The 18,380-nt window shown below is 53.0% G+C and overlaps 2 protein-coding genes across 2 annotated transcripts; one reads left to right on the forward strand and one right to left on the reverse strand.

Moving 5' to 3' along the window:
- The first annotated feature begins 73 nt into the window (after nt 1–73).
- On the forward strand, nt 74–1,479 carry Ssna1 (SS nuclear autoantigen 1). The gene is made up of 3 exons (XM_004654121.2): nt 74–202; nt 382–581; nt 916–1,479. Exons 1-3 carry the CDS (start codon nt 151–153, stop codon nt 1,021–1,023), a joined length of 360 nt encoding a protein of 119 aa, XP_004654178.1. The 5' UTR covers nt 74–150; the 3' UTR covers nt 1,024–1,479.
- A 1,333-nt stretch (nt 1,480–2,812) lies between these two features.
- On the reverse strand, nt 2,813–11,149 carry Tprn (taperin). Its single transcript, XM_004654122.2, has 4 exons — nt 9,281–11,149; nt 3,609–3,846; nt 3,410–3,516; nt 2,813–3,300 (listed from the first exon to the last, which is right to left on the reverse strand). The coding sequence occupies exons 1-4, from the start codon at nt 11,147–11,149 to the stop codon at nt 3,238–3,240; spliced, it is 2,277 nt and encodes a 758-aa protein (XP_004654179.2). The 3' UTR covers nt 2,813–3,237.
- Nucleotides 11,150–18,380: the final 7,231 nt, after the last annotated feature.

Raw genomic sequence — 18,380 nt, forward strand, 5'->3', positions numbered from 1 at the left:
GGCGATGACGCAGGGTGGGGGCGGCGCGCCGTCGTGACGCAGGGCGAGGCGCGCGGCGATGACGCGCGTTCGCGCTCTGCAGAAGCAGTGCGCAGGTGCGGGCGTGGATGCCGCGGGCGGCGGTTGGGGTAGCCCGGCGCTGAGCCGACCATGACCCAGCAGGGCGCGGCGCTGCAGAACTACAACAACGAGCTGGTCAAGTGTGAGCGGCGGGCGCGGGAGACCGCGGGCCGGGGTCGGGACTGCGGGAGCCGAGGTCTAGGCCGGCCTGTCCGGAAAGCCGCGCGGACACGCCTGCGCGAGCCCCGCGCTGCGGCCTGCCCCGTGCGGCGCCCGGCAGAGCCCACGCTCACCGCGCTGTCCTACCCCCGCCCACCCAAGGCATCGAGGAGCTGTGTCAGAAGCGAGAGGAGCTGTGCCGGCAGATCCAGCAGGAGGAGGATGAGAAGCAGCGGTTGCAGAACGAGGTGAGGCAGCTCACCGAGAAACTGGCCCGTGTCAACGAGAACTTGGCGCGCAAGATCGCCTCTCGCAACGAGTTCGATCGGACCATCGCGGAGACCGAGGCCGCTTACCTCAAGGTGGGGCTCGCAGCTGTGAGCCCTCTTTGTCTCACTGGACATCTGGGGCCAGGATAGCATGTTCGAACCCATTGAGTATTTGAGGCTGTTACAGGAGGGACAGTGGTGCTTTTTGCGTGGGGGGGGGAGGTCCAAGAGGATGAGTAGCGGAGTGTTGGTCAGAATGAACAGTACAGGACAAATACAGGCGGGAAGATGGTCTTTGCCTGCCTTTTGGCTCATTGGCTACAGCACAAAAGGCTACAGATTGCTGCACATCAGCGCGAGGGGCGCAGGGGCAGAGGGACTTTCCCAACCAGAGTACCCACAATGCTCTTGTTTCTGTGGCCCCTAGATCCTGGAGAGTTCGCAGACTCTGCTCAGTGTCCTCAAGAGGGAAGCGGGGAACCTGACCAAAGCCACGGCTTCAGACCAGAAGAGTAGCGGAGGCAAGGACAGCTGATGAAGCTGGGTGAACAAGGACCTGTTTCAGCGGCGGCCCGTGATTGCTCAGCCCCACCGTGTCTATGACAAAGCATCTTGGTTCTTCAGGGCCTCAGATATCTTCTCACTGTCTAAGCTGCCCAGAAAGGCAATTACTAACCTCCACCTGCCTTGAATGGCAAGAAAAGCCCTAGCCACAACTCACTGGGGTGGGGGGAGCAGTCCTAGCTCTGTATTCATGAGCTGTGGGGATCCTGAGCTCTGGGCCAGCTGCGTGAGGAACCTCTCTGAAGTTCCCTTATTCCTACAGCTGCCAGTGTGGTTCTGGTCCTAGCCTCAGTACTGTGGGAACCCCTTCTCAGCCAGTGGCGGCCCAGGCCAAGCAAGTTGGGAAGGGAGCTCTACTCCAGAACCCAAACCTCAGCGCCCACCACCCATAGCCTCAGACTGTCAATAAAGGTTGTTTTTGCAAAGACCTGTGGTATCATGCTGTATGTCTTCTGTTTGGGCTGCCATGGTTCCTTCTTGAAAGAGGAGCTTTCCCACCGATGGCCCCTCCCTGTCGTCAGGTCACAGAACTGAGGGTACCTACCTCATCTAGGCCAGCCCACCCTCTTGGGTTCTGCAACATCCCGGCACCAGCACAGAATCAAACTATTGTGTGCATTAGTTATAGGTTTGGGTCCTGCAAAGGCAGGAGGGAGACTTTCACATGCTATGCCCAATCCTCAATGCCAGAGGTGTTTGGACTAATGCAAGTGGTGTCCCTCCCTCCGTCCACCTGCACTTGCTCACTCACTCCTCTCTCCATATGCCCCAGGGCCCAGCCCTTCGTCAGCATCCTTGAGATTGCTGTAACTGGCCCAGAGCAAGTTTGGAAGCATATGTTGATCAAGATCCAGAAGCCAGGTATGGTTCATGCTTGTAAGTTTAGCACTTAGGAGACTGAGGTGGGAGGACTCAAGTTTGAGGCCATTCTGGCCTACACAGTGAACTTCAAACCAGCCTGGGATACAGTGTGAGAACCTGTTTCAAACAAAAAACAAAGACAGCCTGGCGTAGTGGTGCAGACCTTTAATCCCAGCACTCGGGAGGCAGAGGTAGGAGGATCGCTGTGAGTTCAAGGCCACCTTGAGACTACATAGTGAATTCCAGGTCAGCCTGGGCTAGATCGAGACCCTACCTTGAAAAACAAAAACCAAAAACAGGATCCAGAGAAAGCTGAGCCTGCACCACTAGGTAATAGTAAACATTTCCTAAGCCCATTCAGAGAGCTCCTGTGCTCTTAGGGAAGACACTTGGCAATAGTGCATGCAGTGCCTACAGAATTTTTGCCTGTGGCTGCCCCAGCAGTAGCACAGCTCCCAAGCAGCAGCGTCTTCCTAGTCTTGAGAGCCTTCTGCTGCTACACCCTTGTTACAAGCTCATGGATCACAGGTTTCCAAGCCAAACATGAGAAGATCTCCAAGGCTCCATCTACTCCCACTCCCGTGTAGTACATCCTCTGCTCGCCCAGGCTCCTGGCCTGAAGCCACTTCAGACCTGACAGTTTGTTCTTACACTCTCCCACCTGGCACCTAGCCCCTGGGTCATGGAATTCCAGACCCCAGACAGTAGGTCCAGTATGTGCTTCCAATTGTGCCAGCTTTGAGGGGGAGGGTAACAGGCTAGGAGGGGGGCAAGAGCCTGGGCCAGCAAAACCTCACTATGTGAAGATGCCAGACTGAGGCTCTTGTTCCTTGGCACAAGTGCCCAAGTTAGCCCCTGATCCATTGTCACACTGAGGACCATGCAAGGGAGGCAGAAACGGCATTGTTCAGTGCTGTTTATTGAGTCCATGGGCAAGGGAAAAAAAAAAAAATCTATCACAAAGGGTAGCATGAGTTCTACGATGATAGAATGTGAGCTGCAAAGAACAGGCAGGGATTTGGAAGCAGGACAGAGAACACCTTGGGACAGGATCTACTCAGGCATCAACCTGGTTATAAATAGGCCAGTATGGACTGACTTCAGCCTTCCCCACAGGCAGTGCTCCATCTCTATTCTTTGGAGCCCCCAAACTGGGGAGTGAGAAACAGACCTGTCCTCAAAGGCTAGGAGGCCACTGAGAAGAAGGGAAGGAGGCATAGCCAGGTGGAAGGTACAGAATGAGGACAGGGCTCCTGGGCACTGCCTGGCTCCTAGGATCATCACACCTGGGGCTAAGTCTTGGCTGTCCTGGCAGCACTGGAGATCAGAAATAGAGGGCTGGCTCGCTGCGGAAGTCCGAGAGATCATTCTGACTGGCAGGTGTGAGCTGAAAAGTACAGAACATAGCTACCAAGCCTCACCCAGGCATCAGCCCCCTTCCACACGAGATGGACCCTGGGGCTGGGCTGTTCCCCCCCTGCTCCAACTTGGCTCACCATGACCTCCTTCAGTGGGGGCTCTGCCTCGTCTGGAACCTGCACCAGCGTCTGCTCCTGCCACTTGCTGAAGGCCATGGAATGCTTGGGAGTGTAGCTGGACAGGCCTGTGGGCCAAAGAGCATGGGCACAAGCACCTCAAGTGTGTTCTAGGCTCCACCGCCTCCCAGGCTACCCATCTCAACAGGTGAGTACTCACCTGAGCTGCCATCTGGTAGCCGGGGGCTCTCAGGCCCCACGTTGCCCACAAACGTGGCCCGGGGCAGGAAGAGGGTAAAGGGCTTCTCTGAGCCTGATCCCCCTTCCTCTTCCTCACCCTCCTCTCCTTCCTCTTCCTCCTCTTCCTCCTCCTCTGCCTCTTCCTCCTGCACTAAGGAGCTCTCAGAAGGGTACTCGAATGTTGTCTGCAGGCTCTTGTCATTGAAGGAGATCTTCATCTAGGAGTGAGAGCAATGTCGTCATTATCGGGGCCCTACCACTCAGCTGAGCACAGAGATGCTGAGCTGAGCACCACCATCAGCCCTTCAGAGAATGCACAGGGGAGACGACCTCTCTAAAGGGAACTATAGGCCCCACATATCTCCTCCAACCTCTGCCTGCAGTAGCTCCTAAAGTCAAGTCCACGTCCTGGTCTATGAGGCACCTAGATAGTCCTAGCGAGTAGAAACAGTTCCACAGTACCAAAGGCCTGTGTGAGCCAGGTGTGGTGGCACACACCTTTAATCACAGCACTCGGGAGGCAGAGGTAGGAGGATGGCCATAAATTTGAGGCCATCCTGAGAATAGTGAATACCAAGTCAGCCTGGGCTAGAGCAAGAGCCTACCTCGAAAACTCAAAGGCCTGTTTGAGGAGCCAGCACCAGGAACCCTCACCCATTTGACAGGCTGAGTGGGGAAGCCCACAGAGTCTGGGGTACCAGCAACCCCATCAGTAACCCCCAACTCCTACCCTACTGTGCAGCTCTTAGGCTCCAAAATTTTTTTTTTAATTTTTATTAACATTTTCCATGATTATAAAATATATCCCATGGTAATTCCCTCCCTCCCCACCCCCCACACTTTCCCATTTGAAATTCCATTCTCCATCATATTACCTCCCCATTACAATCATTGTAATTACATATATACAACATCAACCTATTAAGTATCCTCCTCCCTTCCTTTCTCTACCCTTTATGTCAACCTTTTTACCTTACTGGCCTCTGCTACTAAGTATTTTCATTCTCATGCAGAAGCCCAGTCATCTGTAGCTAGGATCCACATATGAGAGAGAACATGTGGCACTTGGCTTTCTGGGCCTGGGTTACCTCACTTAGTATAATACTTTCCAGGTCCATCCATTTTTCTGCAAATTTCATAACTTCATTTTTCTTTACCGCTGAGTAGAACTCCACTGTATAAATGTGCCACATCTTCATTATCCACTCATCTGTTGAGGGACATCTAGGCTGGTTCCATTTCCCAGCTATTATAAATTGAGGCTCCAAAATTTCATGTAAGCACATTCCCTCTTCTCTCCCAGTGACCTGGGTTGCTGGTTCTGAGGGCAGCACAGGCACAGGACTACAAAAAAAACCTCCTGTCTTCTACCTGGGCTAGGAGGTCATGCCAGGTGGGACCTCAGCTCCCTGTGAATGATGAGGTCCCCAGCCCTCTCAGCTGAGCTCAGCCCGTGGGGTGATAATGAACATGAGCACTCTCTTGCCTGCAGCAGATGGGGCAGCCTTGCTGGGCTCGAAATATTAAACTCGCAGGCACAGGACACCAGCAGCCAGCTCAAGTTCCCCCTCTTCCCCTGGAAGGAGCCAGAGGCCCAGCAGGATGGAAGACTGGCCTGGTAGGAGGGCTCAGCCTGTTCTGAGGCAGGAAAAAGACCCTGGCACAGGCCATGGAATGCACACTGTGCCCACCGGGAGCAGGAGGCCCAACTATGAGCCAGCATCCTTCCTCCTGCCCTTCTCTACCAAAGGTCATGTTTGTCGGTATGGCCACAGACAACTCTGGGCCTCTTTCCACTGTGAGCACACCCAGCCCAGGGACAGGGGAAGGGCCCAGGATCCTGAACTCCTAACTTCCTCTTCTAGGCAAGCTCAGTCTGTGCTGATACCCCCCATATTCAGCTTCTCTAGTTTGGCTATCTGCACAAATTGTCACTGAGATGGGCAGACAGAAGAGATCCCTTGGGTAAGGCAAAGCATGAAGATGTCCTGTCATACCAATGCATGCTGTTTCCTGCCCTGCCCTCAGGGCCTACGCAGTCCACCAGCTGTGGTCCCATGGGAGACCAAGCTTGTAAGGCATGGGGATGGTGTCACCTGGCCACTCGGACACCCCAGAAGGAGCCCAAGGCAGGACAGGCCAGGAGCTTCCTCCTGTTCCAAGGTCACCCCTGGACACATGGAACCCTCCAGGCCCATCCCCCCACCACTGAGAACACAGGACCAGCTGCCAGGGCCCAGCTGGATTAGCACGCCCTCATTAGTCCGCATGACCAGCTCTCAGGAGGGAGACTGAGGGGATGGACACACGTGGGTACAGAGCCTGGTACAGCCTGGCCAGGCTGGGAGGGTTTCACAAGCCCCTGCCTGTCCCAGCTGGTGCCTAGACCAGCTCCCCTTGTCTTCTCTGCTGGGCCAGTGCTCACAGGCCTCCCTCCCCCTTGCAACAGGTCAGTGGGTCACAGAATACTGTGTGATTCATGCTCATGACCCCTGCCAGGGTGGGGCGGAAAGGACAGGTTGGGGGTATAGATAGGGATTGTTACTGTATAAACCTGGTCATCACTGTCTGGTGGACTTTGCCCAATGCATCCAGGATGGCAGGCAGGTGGTGGCAGAACCTCCTGGCTTTCACAGGGCTCTTTTGTTCTCATTCAACCTGCCCTGCCCATAGACACCTGGCTTGGGTTACCGAAGGGTGTCTACTCTGGGACACAGGACTGGGAAACTGCATTCAGCGTGCCTAGTTGGAAGTGGGTTCTAGCCAGACCCAGCCCTCATTCCCCAGCACACATTGCCTGCCTCTGGGCCTGTCCCCACCCACACACTTAGCCCCCAGCTGAAGTTCTCAAGGGTGACAGGACACAGGGCCAGGGCTGCCCAGCTGAGATATCTACAACTGCCTCTTGAGGGCAGACCAGCTCTGGGATCTCTGGCTCCAAAAAGACCACTTAGGAAGTGACCTTGGAAAGAGCTGGGGGAGGGGAACTGGACAAAAACAAACCAGGTGAAAGCTTCAAAGTGTGAGGGAGGCAGGGCAAGTGCCAGCCAGGCTTTAGGCCACAGGCTGGTGGGAAGTGGTGGTGTTGGGGTTCGCCAAGCCTTCAGATTTGCAGATGGGGGCCGGGCTGAGGGCCACAACCAGGCCACAGAAGCTAGGGTGGTGGTTACACTGCAGGGAAGAGTGGAAGACCTTAATAACCCTGAGGACACTAACATGCCTGGGTGTGGCACAGGACCAGGAGGTGGCGAGAGGAAGAAGCAACCAGACAGGTAGGAGCCAGGACAGGTGGTGCTTCATAAGGAGAGGCAAAGGCCCTCCCATGGGAGGCAAGGAAGCAGCAGGTGGGAGATCTACAATACCCTGCAGTAGTGAAGGGACAGGCAGGACCTCTGTCCACTCTGATAACAAATAAACTAAATGAGTGTGTGTTTCTATAAGTCTACTTCACAGACACTGGCCAATGTGGGCAACCTCTACCACCCAGGGCAAGGTGGTAGCTATGTAGAGCCATAGCATACTGTGCCAAGCTGTTGGCCCCAGTTAGGCTCCCTTCAACCTCAGAAGGCCCAGTGAAGAACTGCCCAGTAAGCTTAATAAAGAGCCTCGCCTGCACCCCACCACTGCCTTGAGAACACCTAGCCATAGAAAGACCAAAGTGAGTAGTCACCCTAAGGTCCTCTGGGCACCCCTATTCCCAGTAGGGGAAGCAGGAGCCTAGGCCAGCCAAGACCTTGGGCTTCACGTATGCCCTGAGTCCCCCACCCATTCAAGGCTCAGGGGCTGTGGGCAAGAGAAAAGTCAGGGAAAGGACAGAGTGCAAGGGGGCCCCACCCCACACACTGCTCTGAAGGCTAAGCAACTTGATGTCCTGTCCCCTCCCACAGGCATTCTATCTCTTGCTGGGCTGGGCAGCTGGTGCATGCATGAGCAGGATGTCACAACCAGCAGGTTGTGCTGCTCTGGGAGGCCCTGCCCAGGCCACTTGGCCATGCCAGGCAACATCCATCTGGACCCCCAACCTCCTCAGGTTGGCAAGGAGACCAGGGCCAAGCTGCTCAATCTCAGCCCTGCCCCCAGTTCTCGCTGGCCTTCGGGCCCAGCCTGTCCTTTTGTTGTGTTTAGTTTTCTTTTGTGACAGGATCTCACTATTTAGCCCAAGCTGGCCTGGAACTCACACCTGGTAGCTGTGCTCTGCCTTTCTCATTTCAACCCAGTTACCTGTGACCCCCATCCCCACAGTTAGGAAGGATGGCCACTCTCAGCAGCAGCCTCCCCCAGTCCTAGGAAGATGCCAGGTTCACAGGGGAGGGGGGCCCAGGATAGAAGCAGGGCTCTGGAAACAAGAATCTCAACCCAGCAGGACAAGCAGGGGAGTGATCACCTCACAGAGATGCCAAGGTCAGGGGGAGGAGGAGGAAAAGGGGCCATGGATGGGCCTCTCCCCCAAGGACTCAGGACAAAGAGCACAGGTAATAGCAGAAGAGACAATTATGTGGCACCAGATAGTTGTTACAGCCCACAGTCCCCGCACCAGAACCCTTCCCTGGGAGATCACCATGGGTACCTGACCCAGTACATGGAGCTAGCAGGAGAACTGATGCTCAACCCCACGGAAGGGGATGTGAGTGAAGGTGGGAGGGGCAATGCCAAGCCTACAGGGGGCAGGAAGCAAGAGGGAAGAAAAAAAAAAGTCAGGCATGGTGGCACACACCTTTAATCCCAGCAGAGTTAGAAGGATTTCTGAGAGTTTGAGACCACCCTGAGACTACAGAGTAAATTCCAGCCTGGGCTAGAGCAAGACCCTACCTCAAAAAAAAAAAAAAAAAAAAAAAGAGGAAGATGATGCCTCTGGTTATGGGGAACCACAAGGCACAATCACCACCCTGTGACCCCAAGAGAACTGAGGCTAGGGGGCAGAGGTGGACTGGTGAGCTTAAATTCTAACTCAGTCCACTCAGAGTGGACCCTGTAGGAGCCATCTCAGCAGCAGGGACTGGTGCACCTTTACAAGGGGACTGAGAGTCATGTGGGACTGGCCTTGGAATTTGCCCCAGGGCTCAAACAGCACAAACACAGACCCAGGGACAATCAGGAAGAATCTAAGGAACGCTTTCCTTGTGCCCAGAGGGTTCCAAGCCACTGGCCAGAGCTAGCCAGGAAGTAAGGATCACCTGGTTGGCCAGTTATGAGCCTCCAGGAGGCTGTTCTTGAGACTCTCTGCCCAAGGTCCCTCCGGATCAAATCTGGCACAAACCCTGATGATCAGATGATCAGTCCACACTTGTACAAGGGCAGGGCCTGCCAGGGAGTTGAGAACCCCCTCTAACTGGATCATGGGCTTGGTGCCTAGGCTGACCTCAAAGTAAGGACCTGGACACAAAGATCACTTGTCTCGTATCCATTCCCTTTACATCCAGGCTCTGGTCACCTGCCCGGGCCTGGCTACTTCTTGAAAGTGGACCCACAATGAGTCAGACCAGACCAGCCAATTCCAAATAGAGGCCTGACCATGGTTCCTCTCCATCTCTGTGAGATACCCAGTAGATACTGACCACAGCCCAGGGCCATCAGGGCTCTACAAGGGCCCCAGACCCTGGCACAGCCCCAGTTCTCCCATAATCTATGTACAGCCCTGCCCATATCACTGACCTTCTTTCTTGAGGAGCCAGCCTTAGTAAGGCAGGACTTCTGCAGGGCCAGGTAGCCACCAATCACCTCAATCTCATGCACAGTGGGGTAGCGCTTCTTCAGGGCGCTCTCTGTGGCAGCGTAGGATCCTGAGAGGCTATCAACCTCCTCTTCCTTGGATTCTTGTGTCGGGGGCTCCCCATTAGTCTGACTGAAGTGAGATTCCTGAAGGGCTCCTGGCTTCCTCTTGGGCACCACTAAGAAGGTGTTGTTGCCTCTGTGCTGAAGCTCTGAGAAGTGCCTGGTCCTGGTGGAGTTCAGGTGGTACTGGGGAGGCACACCAACAGCTGAAGGGGCCAGTTTGGCTTCTTGGGGAGCCTCCTCCTCAGAGTCCACCTCATCAATGAAGGTGACCGGCAGTCCCGGCCTCCCACGTTCCCTGCCATTCTTAGTCAAGCTGGGAAACCCCAAGCCCTCAGCAGGCTCAGTTTCAGCAGTGACGGTTGGGAATGGTGGGGGTGAGGATGGCCTCTGCCACCTAACAGCTGAGTCTGTGAGGGCAGTGGCTGGCCTGGGGCAGCCTCCTTCCCTAGTTGCCTGCTGCACCTCAGCCTCCAAGGGGATCCTCCCCAAGGCAGATGCACCATCCACTCTAGACATCAGCTGGGCTCCCATTCCCTGGCTTTGAGAGGCCCATCCCACCTCTCCCTTTGGCGGCTCCCCTGCCTGCCTGCCTTCTGGAGGAGAGTTCCCAGAGGCCTTGCGCTTGGGGATCAACATGAAGGAGTTTCGGGAGTTCACACGGAGGCTGGCCAGGGCCCGGGCCTGGTGATCCCCCAGAGGGATAGTCTCCATGTCTGGCTTAGGGGCTGGCCTTATTTCGAAAGAGTCATTGGCGCTGGTGGCAGCGGAGACCCACTGACGCTGGCTGGGAGTGGCACTGGAATGGTTGGACGCCGGAAAAGGGGACACGGCTGGACTGGCACTCGGGGTCCCGGGGCTAGGGGGCGGGTGGAGTGGGGTCTCCCCTGACTCCACCTTTGGCTTCCACTCGACCCGCGCAGGCGGGGAGCCTGCGAGCCCATTGGCAGGGTCAGCTCGGGTGTCGCGGACCGAAGGCCCATTAGAGAGTGGGCGATCGATCGCGCCGCGGGGCAGGCCTCGAGGGTGGACAGTAAAGGAGTTGCTGCCGGTCTTTTGCAGGAAGTCGCTGCGGCGGGCCCCAGGACCTGCTCCGCCGCTCAGGCGCCCGGGTTCGCAGCAGGCGGTACGCTGGCCTGCGCACGAAGCGGGAGGCGCGGGCGGAGTCGGGGGCGCGGGCTTGCTCGGCAGCACCGGAGCCGTGAGGGCCGCGGGCCGGCCGGGGGGCGCTCGCGGGGCGGTGAGTGCCGGTGCCACTGGGGGCGGCAGCGGCGGCGCGGGGCGAGAGCGCTCGGGGCTCCCGAGGCGTCGGGGCACGGCCGGGGGGTCGAACTTCTCCAGCAGACGGCTGACGCGGCCGGGCTGCGGCGCCTCGTACACCACGACCTCAGCAGCGCGGATGCTGGCGGCGGGAGGAACGGCGGGCGGGAAGCCGGGCGCCGTCGATTCAATGATGAGGATGTTGTCCGCGCGGATGGTGCGCACTCCCGGCACGCGGCGGTACAGCTCCAGCAGCTGCTGCCCGGGACGCGCCCCGCGCCGCCGTTCCGATTCCAGCCGCATGAAAGGGTTCTCGCACAGCGGGCCCAGGCTATCCGCCAGCACCAGCCGCTCGTTCGGCCCATCGGGCGCCGAACCGGATCCCGGACCCGCGCCCAGAGCGGCCAACTTGGCCCGCCTGCGCTCGAGGATCTCCCGTTTCCAGGCGGGCATCGCGGCGCGCGACCCCGGCCGCCCTAGGCCGGCCATGCTGTGGACGCGGCCACCGACAGGACTGCGCGGGCGGCACCCAGCCGCTCCGGACACTCGGCTTCTGGTCTCAGCGTCGTACCACGCCCCCCAAGGCCGCCGCCCATTGGACCAGTGAACTCCGACCCGCCCCAGAGGCACCGCCCACCGAGGAAAGGCCTAGAGATACGCGCTCCAGTTGATTGGAGGACGCTCACACGGGCCCCGCCCCATAAAATTTTCATTGGGCCACGCCCGACGCCCGCAGGTCCTATTGGCGAAGGGCCGCTAATATACTGCTCAGAGACGGGCCCTCACTTCCGCCTCTACTAAGGTTTGGGTTTACGGATCCCTGGGATGGCCGGCGAGGCTAGGCGATACGAGACAAGGCGGTGCTGGCGGGCTAGGCCGGTGAGGCGGACGGATGGAGCCTTGGCACGCCACCTTGCGGACCCCTAGGGGTGACCTTAGCCGGGCTGTGACTTCCTTGTCACTCCCACTCCAGACCCACCCTGTTCCCTTCGCTGACACCGTGGCTGCCAAGGAATGGACGTGTTACACTGGCTCGCACCCCCAGACCTAGGCGCCACTCTCAACTGGAGTGCTGGAACTGCAGGCGGGAGGGACCTAGAAATGCAGCTTCTGAAACCTTACCAGACTTACGGAATTGGTTTTTCTCTGAGCTCGGATTTGTAGACTCACTGGGCTTCAGAGATAACGTATGAATGCCCAGTGCACGTCATGCCATCACACCCCAGCATCCACAGGTGTAGGATCAATCAAGGCAACAAGTGAACGGCCTCACTCTCGAACACAAACATGGCCTTGCACACAGCCTTCCTATGCAGAAACGCACTTTAACCTAGGCAGATCACCAGACCACCCACTTGCCAGACTCCAGCAGCTTCTTCTGTTGAACTCACCCCCTCCAAGGCTGGGTAAGATGTGCTAGAAATACTGAAGGCACTACCCAAGTTTTCTTCTGGGAAGGGCTGCACAGTGTCCACTACACACCTTTTGTCCCTGCATAGTAAGTAGGTAAATTGTTTACACCCACAGGCTCAGACTGGTGACCTGTCTGTCCTTCACCTTCCTGCAGTCAGCAGTCACCTCAGTACTGGCCCTGCTGTCTTGCACCAACTTGCCTTCCAGGGACTCTGTTTCAATGGCACATGGGTGTCTTCAAGGGCAGCAAGTTCAGTTTTGGAGTGCCCTTCTTAGCCTATGGGTCCCATGGCAGACTATGGCTCCCACCACCTTAACTCTTAACTCTGTTTTACCCTCTGTCCATCCCATTAAGCTAGAAAAAATAAACTAGATTGCACCTCTGACAAGCCCCGCCCCCCTTTTTTTCAAGATAGCTCTAACTATAGCCCAGGCTGACCTGGAATTCACTATGTAGTCTCAGGGTGGCCTCAAACTCATGGCAATTCTCCTACCTGTGCCTCCTGAGTGCTGGGATTAAAGGTGTGCACCACCACAGCCGACATCACTTATTTTTTTCTTCTCATACTATCAAAGATTAAACTTAGGACCTATAGAATAGTAGACAAGCACTGTACCACTGAGTTACAGTCCAGCCCATCAGATCACCTCTGCAAAGGAAGCTTCTTGTGCTTATATCTATACCCACAATCCCCAGTTCCAAACTATCAGCATAAAACTAACGAAAACACAAAATCTGAAGTTTAAATTACAGCTTGTATCTTGGTTTGACAAAAGTTATGCCAACAAAGGGGAAACCTGGCAAGTCACCTCCAACTCAGTTTCAGAAAAGGATGCTATAACTACCACCTACCCCAGTCAACTAGGCACAAGCTGTTATGCTTGGAGCAGAGGTCAGCACACCTGTTCTGCAAAGGGCCAAGCTTTTTTTTTTTTTTTTTTGGTTTTTAAAGATAGGGTCTCACTGTAGCCCAGGCTGACCTGGAATCCTGGAATTCACTATGTAGTCTCAGGGTAGCCTCAAACTCATGGCGATCCTCCTACCTCTCTGCCTCCGAGTGGTGGATTAAAGGCAAGCGCCACCACTCCTGGCTCAAAGGGCCAGACATTTAACTGTTTTAGCTCAGCAGTTTTATAAAATTTTTTATTAACAACTTCCATAATTATAAACAATATCCCATGGTAATTCTATCCCTCCCTCCACTTTCCCCTTCGAACTCCACTCTCCATCATATCCCCTCCCCATCTCAGTCAGTCTCTCTCTTATTTTGATGTCATTATCTTTTACCTCCTATTATGATGGCCTTGTTTAGGTAGTGTCAGGCACTGTGAGGGCATGGATATCCAGGCCATTTTGTGTCTGCGGGAAGCACATTGTAAAGAGTCCTACCCTTCCTTTGGCTCTTACATTCTTTCCGCCACCTCTTCCACATTAGACCCTGAGCCTTGGAAGGTGTGATCGTTATATTGCAGTGCTGTAGCTCAGTAGTTCTTAACAGGTACAGTTTTGCCCTCAGGGAATTTGGAGGAGTCAGGATAAACTTCTAGTTGAAGGATGATACTGGCACCTGGTAAGCAAAAGACCAGGGCCACTACTAAGCAATCTACAGCCTAGGGCTGAAGGAATGCCTTAGTGCTTGCCTGCAAAGCCAAAGGACCCATGTTCAATTCCCTAGGACCCACGTTAGTCAGATGCACAAGGGGGTGCATGCATCTGGAGTTCATTTGCAGTGGCTGGAGGCCCTGGCACACCCATTCTCTCTCTCCCTCCTCTCTCTTTGACTCAAATAAATAAAAATTAAAATCTACATCCTATGACAAACCCTCCTACTTCTACAATAAAGAATAATTCAGGGATGGAGAGATGACTCAGCTCTTAATGTGCTTGCCTGCAAAGCCTAACAACCCAAGTTTGATTCCTGGTACCCATGTAGAACTAGACGTACAAAATGGTGCATGCATCTGGAGTTCATCTAAGCTTTGGCATACCCACTTTGCCTCTCTCTACTGGGAGTGGTGGTACACACCTTTAATCTCAGTACTCAGGAGGCCAGCTGTGGTAGTACATGCCTTTGATCCCAGCACTCAGAGGCAGAAGTAGGAAGATCACCATGAATTCAAGACCAGCCTGAGATTACATAGTGAATTCTAGGTTAGACTAAACTAGAGCAAGACCCTGTCTCAAAAACCCAAAACAAAAAAAAATCAGTACTCAGGATGCCAAAGAAAAAGGAGGATGGCTGTGAGTACAAGGCCAGCCTGAGACTATCTAGTGAATTGCAGGTCGGCCTGGGCTGAAGGACGACTTTACTTCAAAAAAAAAGCTGGGGGGGGGGGTCGCTGGAGAGATGGCTTAATGGTTAAGTCACTTGTCTGAGAAGCCTAAGGACTCATGTTTGACTCTCCAGGTCCCACGTAAGCCAAATGCAAGGGGGATACAAGTGCACAAGGTCACACATGTGCACTAGGTGGTGTACGTGTCTGGAGTTCAATTACAGTTGCTGGGGGCCCTGGCATACCAATTCTCTCTCTTTAAAAAAAAAAATTTTAAGGCTGGAGAGATGGCTTAGCGGTTAAACACTTGCCTGTGAAGCCTAAGGACCCCGGTTCCCCAGGACCCACATTAGCCAGATGCACAAGCAGCACATGCGTCTGGAGTTCGTTTGCGGTGGCTGGAGGCCCTGGCCCGCCCATTCTCTCTCTCTCTCTCTCTGCCTCTTTGTCTGTCACTCTCAAATAAAAAAATAAAGAAAACGGCTGGAGAAATGGCTTAGCCGTCAAGTGCTTGCCTGTGAAGCCTAAGGACCCCAGTTCGAGGCTTGATTCCCCAGGATACATGTAAGCCAGATGCACAAGATGGCACATGCATCTGGAGTTCGTTTGCAATGGCTGGAGGCCCTGCCCATTCTCTCTCTCTCTCTCTCTCTCTCTGCCTCTTGCTCACTCTGTCTGTCTGTTGCTCTCAAATAAGTAAATAAAAATTAAAAAAAAAACAAAAACAAAAACAAAAAAAGGCACCTGTTGGGCTTGTCTCCAAAAAAAGCCCAAAATGCCTTTAAATCCCATCACTCAGGAGACAGAGGTGGGAGGACTGCCAACCTGAGACTACATAATGAATTCCAGGTCAGCCTGGGCTAGAACAAGACCCTACCTTGAAAAAAAATAGAAATTATTCAGCTGAAAGTGCCAGTACTCTGAAGGTTACATATCACTCATTAACCATATATATATATATATATATATATATATATATATATATGTATGTATGTATGTATGTATGTATGTATGTATGTATATATATGCACACACACCACACACACACATATATATTTTAGGCACAGTCACTCCCATGTGCTGGGATTAAAGGCATGTACCACCTTGCTTGGTCTTTTTTCTTTTATTTTTGGAGATAGGGTCTCACTCTACCCCAGGCTGACCTGGAATTCACTCTGTATTCTCAGGGTGGCCTCAAACTCATGGCGTTATCCTACCTCTGCCTCCTGAGTGCTGGGATTAAAGGTGTGTACCACCATACCCAGTTTTGTTTTGTTTTGTTTTTCTGTTTTAAGGCAGAGTCTCTAGCTCAGGTTTAACTCACACTTACTCTACAATCCAAGAAGGCCTCGAGTTAACAGAAATCCTTCTACTTCAGCCTCCCAAGTACTGAGATTAGGGATGTAAACCACCATGCCCAGCTTTGTTTGTTTCAAGGTGGGGGTCTCACTGTAGGCCAGGATGACTTGGAACTCACTCTGTAGTCTGAGGCTGGCCTCGAACTCACAGGAATTCTCCTACCTCTGCCTCTATCTCAAGCTGACCTGAAACTCACAGGGATCCCTCCTGCCTCATCCTTGGGAGTGCTGGAATAACAGGTGTGAGCCAATGTGCCTGATTTTAACAGAAACATGTCAGGAAGAAATAGAGGGCTGGAGAGTTGTTTAGCGGTTAAGGTACTTGTCTTCAAACCCTGAGGTCCTAGGTTTGATTCCTCTTTAATCCCAGCACTCAGGAGGCAGAGGTAGGAGGATTGCCATGAGTTTGAGGCCACCCTGAGACTACATAATTAATTCCAGGTCAGCCTGGGATACAGCAAGACCCTACCCAGAAAAACAAAAACAAAACAAAAAAATGTTCTAGGGCCTGGAATGTAGCCCAGTTGAAAAGTGCTTGCTTAGAATGCTTATGTTGTGCCCTGTCAGCCATTAGCCTGATGTTCTTTTGGAGGCCATTTATTGTTTATTTGGGACAGGATCTCAGGTAGCCCAGTCTAACTTCCAACTATATGTAGCCAAGGAAGACCTTGAACTTGTGATGCTACTGCCACCACCTCCCAAAAGCTATGATTACAGGTACGACATGACACCCAGTTGAATGTGGTGCTGGAAACTGAACCTAGTGCTTCATACAAGCTAGAAAAACACTCTATTAGTCCCCAACTGCCTTTTTCTTTCTTTTCTTTTCTTAAAAATTTTTATTTATTTATTTGAGAGTGACAGACAGAGAAAGAGGCAGAGGGAGAGAATGGGCGTGCACCAGGCCTTTTTTTTTTTTTTTTTAAACAGCCACTTGGGGAGATACTGTGGTATCTTCTGGATTTTCTTTTTCTTTTGGTTTTTCGAGATAAAGGTTTCACTCCAGCCCAGGCTGATCTGGAATTCACTATGTAATCTCAGGGTGGCCTTGAACTCACAGCAATCCTCCTACCTCTGCCTCCTGAATGTCAGGATTAAAGGTATGTGCCACCACACCTGGCTCATATACATATATATTGAGAGAAGGAAAGAGCAAGCAAGAGACAGAGAAAGCCAGCCAATTGGTGGGCCAGGGCCTCAGCCACTGCACTCGAACGCCAGATGCTTGCGCCACCTAGTGGGCAGGTGAGATCTTGCACTTGCCTCATCTTTGTGCCTCTGGTTTACACTTCCAAGGCAAGAGCCTAAACCACTAAGCCACCTCTCCAGCAGAAAAAATGTATTTTAAATGTAAAAAATCAGGCTGGAGAGATGGTACCTTGCCTAAAGGTGCTTGCTTGCAATGCCTAATAGCCTGAGTTCAATTCTCCAGTACCCACGTAAAGCCAGATGCACAAAATGGTGTATGCATCTGCAATGGCAAAAGGCCCTTGCGTGCCCATTCTCTCCCTCCCTCCCTCCCTCCCTCCCTCCCCCCCCCTCTCTCGGGAACTTGGATGCAAAGCCTGCTGGCCAGGATTCAATTCCTTAGCCACTAATATAAAATTGGACAGACATGTTTGCAGTGGCAGGAGACACCAGTGCTCCCATACACATGCATACACCAAACACACACCAATAAATATAAATAAATAGATACATAATAAACAAATTGGGGAAAAAAGGTTAAAAAAAAAAAACAGGGCTAGGGAGATGGGTCAGTGTTTAAAGGTACTTTCTTACAAATCCTGTCGGTCTACCTCAGGTTCAATTCCACAGCCACCCACATAAAGCAAGAGAGGCATTTATTTGTACTGGCAAAAGAACCTGGTGCACCCATACAAACACACATGGGGAGATGGCTCAGCAGTAAAAGGTATTTGTTGCAAAGCCTAGCACCCCAGGTCTAGTTCCCCAGTACCTACATAAGACCAGGTGCACGAAGTCCTGCATGTACCTGGAATTTGTTTGCAGCCCTGGTGCTCCTCTTTATCTCTCAAATAAATAATATTTATGTATTTGGTTTTTCAAGGTAGGGTCTCATTCTGGCCCAGGATGACCTGGAATTCACTATGTAGTCTCAGTATGGCCTTGAACTCATAGTGATCCTTCTACATCTATCTCTCAAGTGCTGGGATTAAAGACCTGTGCCGCCACACCCAGCGTTCAAATAAATAAATTTTAAAACATATTTGGGCTGGAAAGATGGTTTAGAAGTTAAGGCGCATGCCTAAGAAAACTAAGGACCCAAGTTCAATTCTCTAGGTCCCACCTAGGCCAGATGTACAAGGTGGCACATGCATCTGGAGTTCGTTTGCAGTGGCTAGAGGCCCTGGCATGCCCATTCTCTTTCTCTCTGTCTCTAATAAATAAAAATAAAATCCTTTTTTTAAGAAGCTGGGTGTGGCAGCACAAGTTCTTAATCCAAGCACTTGAGAGGCAGAGGTATGAGGATCACTGTTAGTTCAAGGCCAGCCTGAGACTACATAGTGAATTCCAGATCAGCCTGAGCTAGAATGAGACCCTACCCTGAAAAACAAAAAAAGAAAAATATATGTGCATATATACACTTTATTTATTTGCAAACAGAGATACAAACACACACACACACAGAGAGAGAGAGAGAGAGAGAGAAA

Source organism: Jaculus jaculus, chromosome 1 (assembly GCF_020740685.1).
Source record: "Jaculus jaculus isolate mJacJac1 chromosome 1, mJacJac1.mat.Y.cur, whole genome shotgun sequence".
Taxonomy (NCBI): domain Eukaryota; kingdom Metazoa; phylum Chordata; class Mammalia; order Rodentia; family Dipodidae; genus Jaculus; species Jaculus jaculus.

Bases quoted from the DNA above. Each gene is read 5' to 3' on its own strand.
- Ssna1 (XM_004654121.2), top strand. From the start codon at position 151: ATGACCCAGCAGGGCGCGGCGCTGCAGAACTACAACAACGAGCTGGTC. The intron at 203-381 runs GTGAGCGGCGGG...CGCCCACCCAAG, and splicing joins CAACAACGAGCTGGTCAAGT to GCATCGAGGAGCTGTGTCAG. The intron at 582-915 runs GTGGGGCTCGCA...TGTGGCCCCTAG, and splicing joins CCGAGGCCGCTTACCTCAAG to ATCCTGGAGAGTTCGCAGAC.
- Tprn (XM_004654122.2), bottom strand. From the start codon at position 11,149: ATGGCCGGCCTAGGGCGGCCGGGGTCGCGCGCCGCGATGCCCGCCTGG. The intron at 3,847-9,280 runs GTCAGTGATATG...TCTCACTCCTAG, and splicing joins CTGGCTCCTCAAGAAAGAAG to ATGAAGATCTCCTTCAATGA. The intron at 3,301-3,409 runs GTGAGCCAAGTT...TGTACTTTTCAG, and splicing joins CCCCACTGAAGGAGGTCATG to CTCACACCTGCCAGTCAGAA.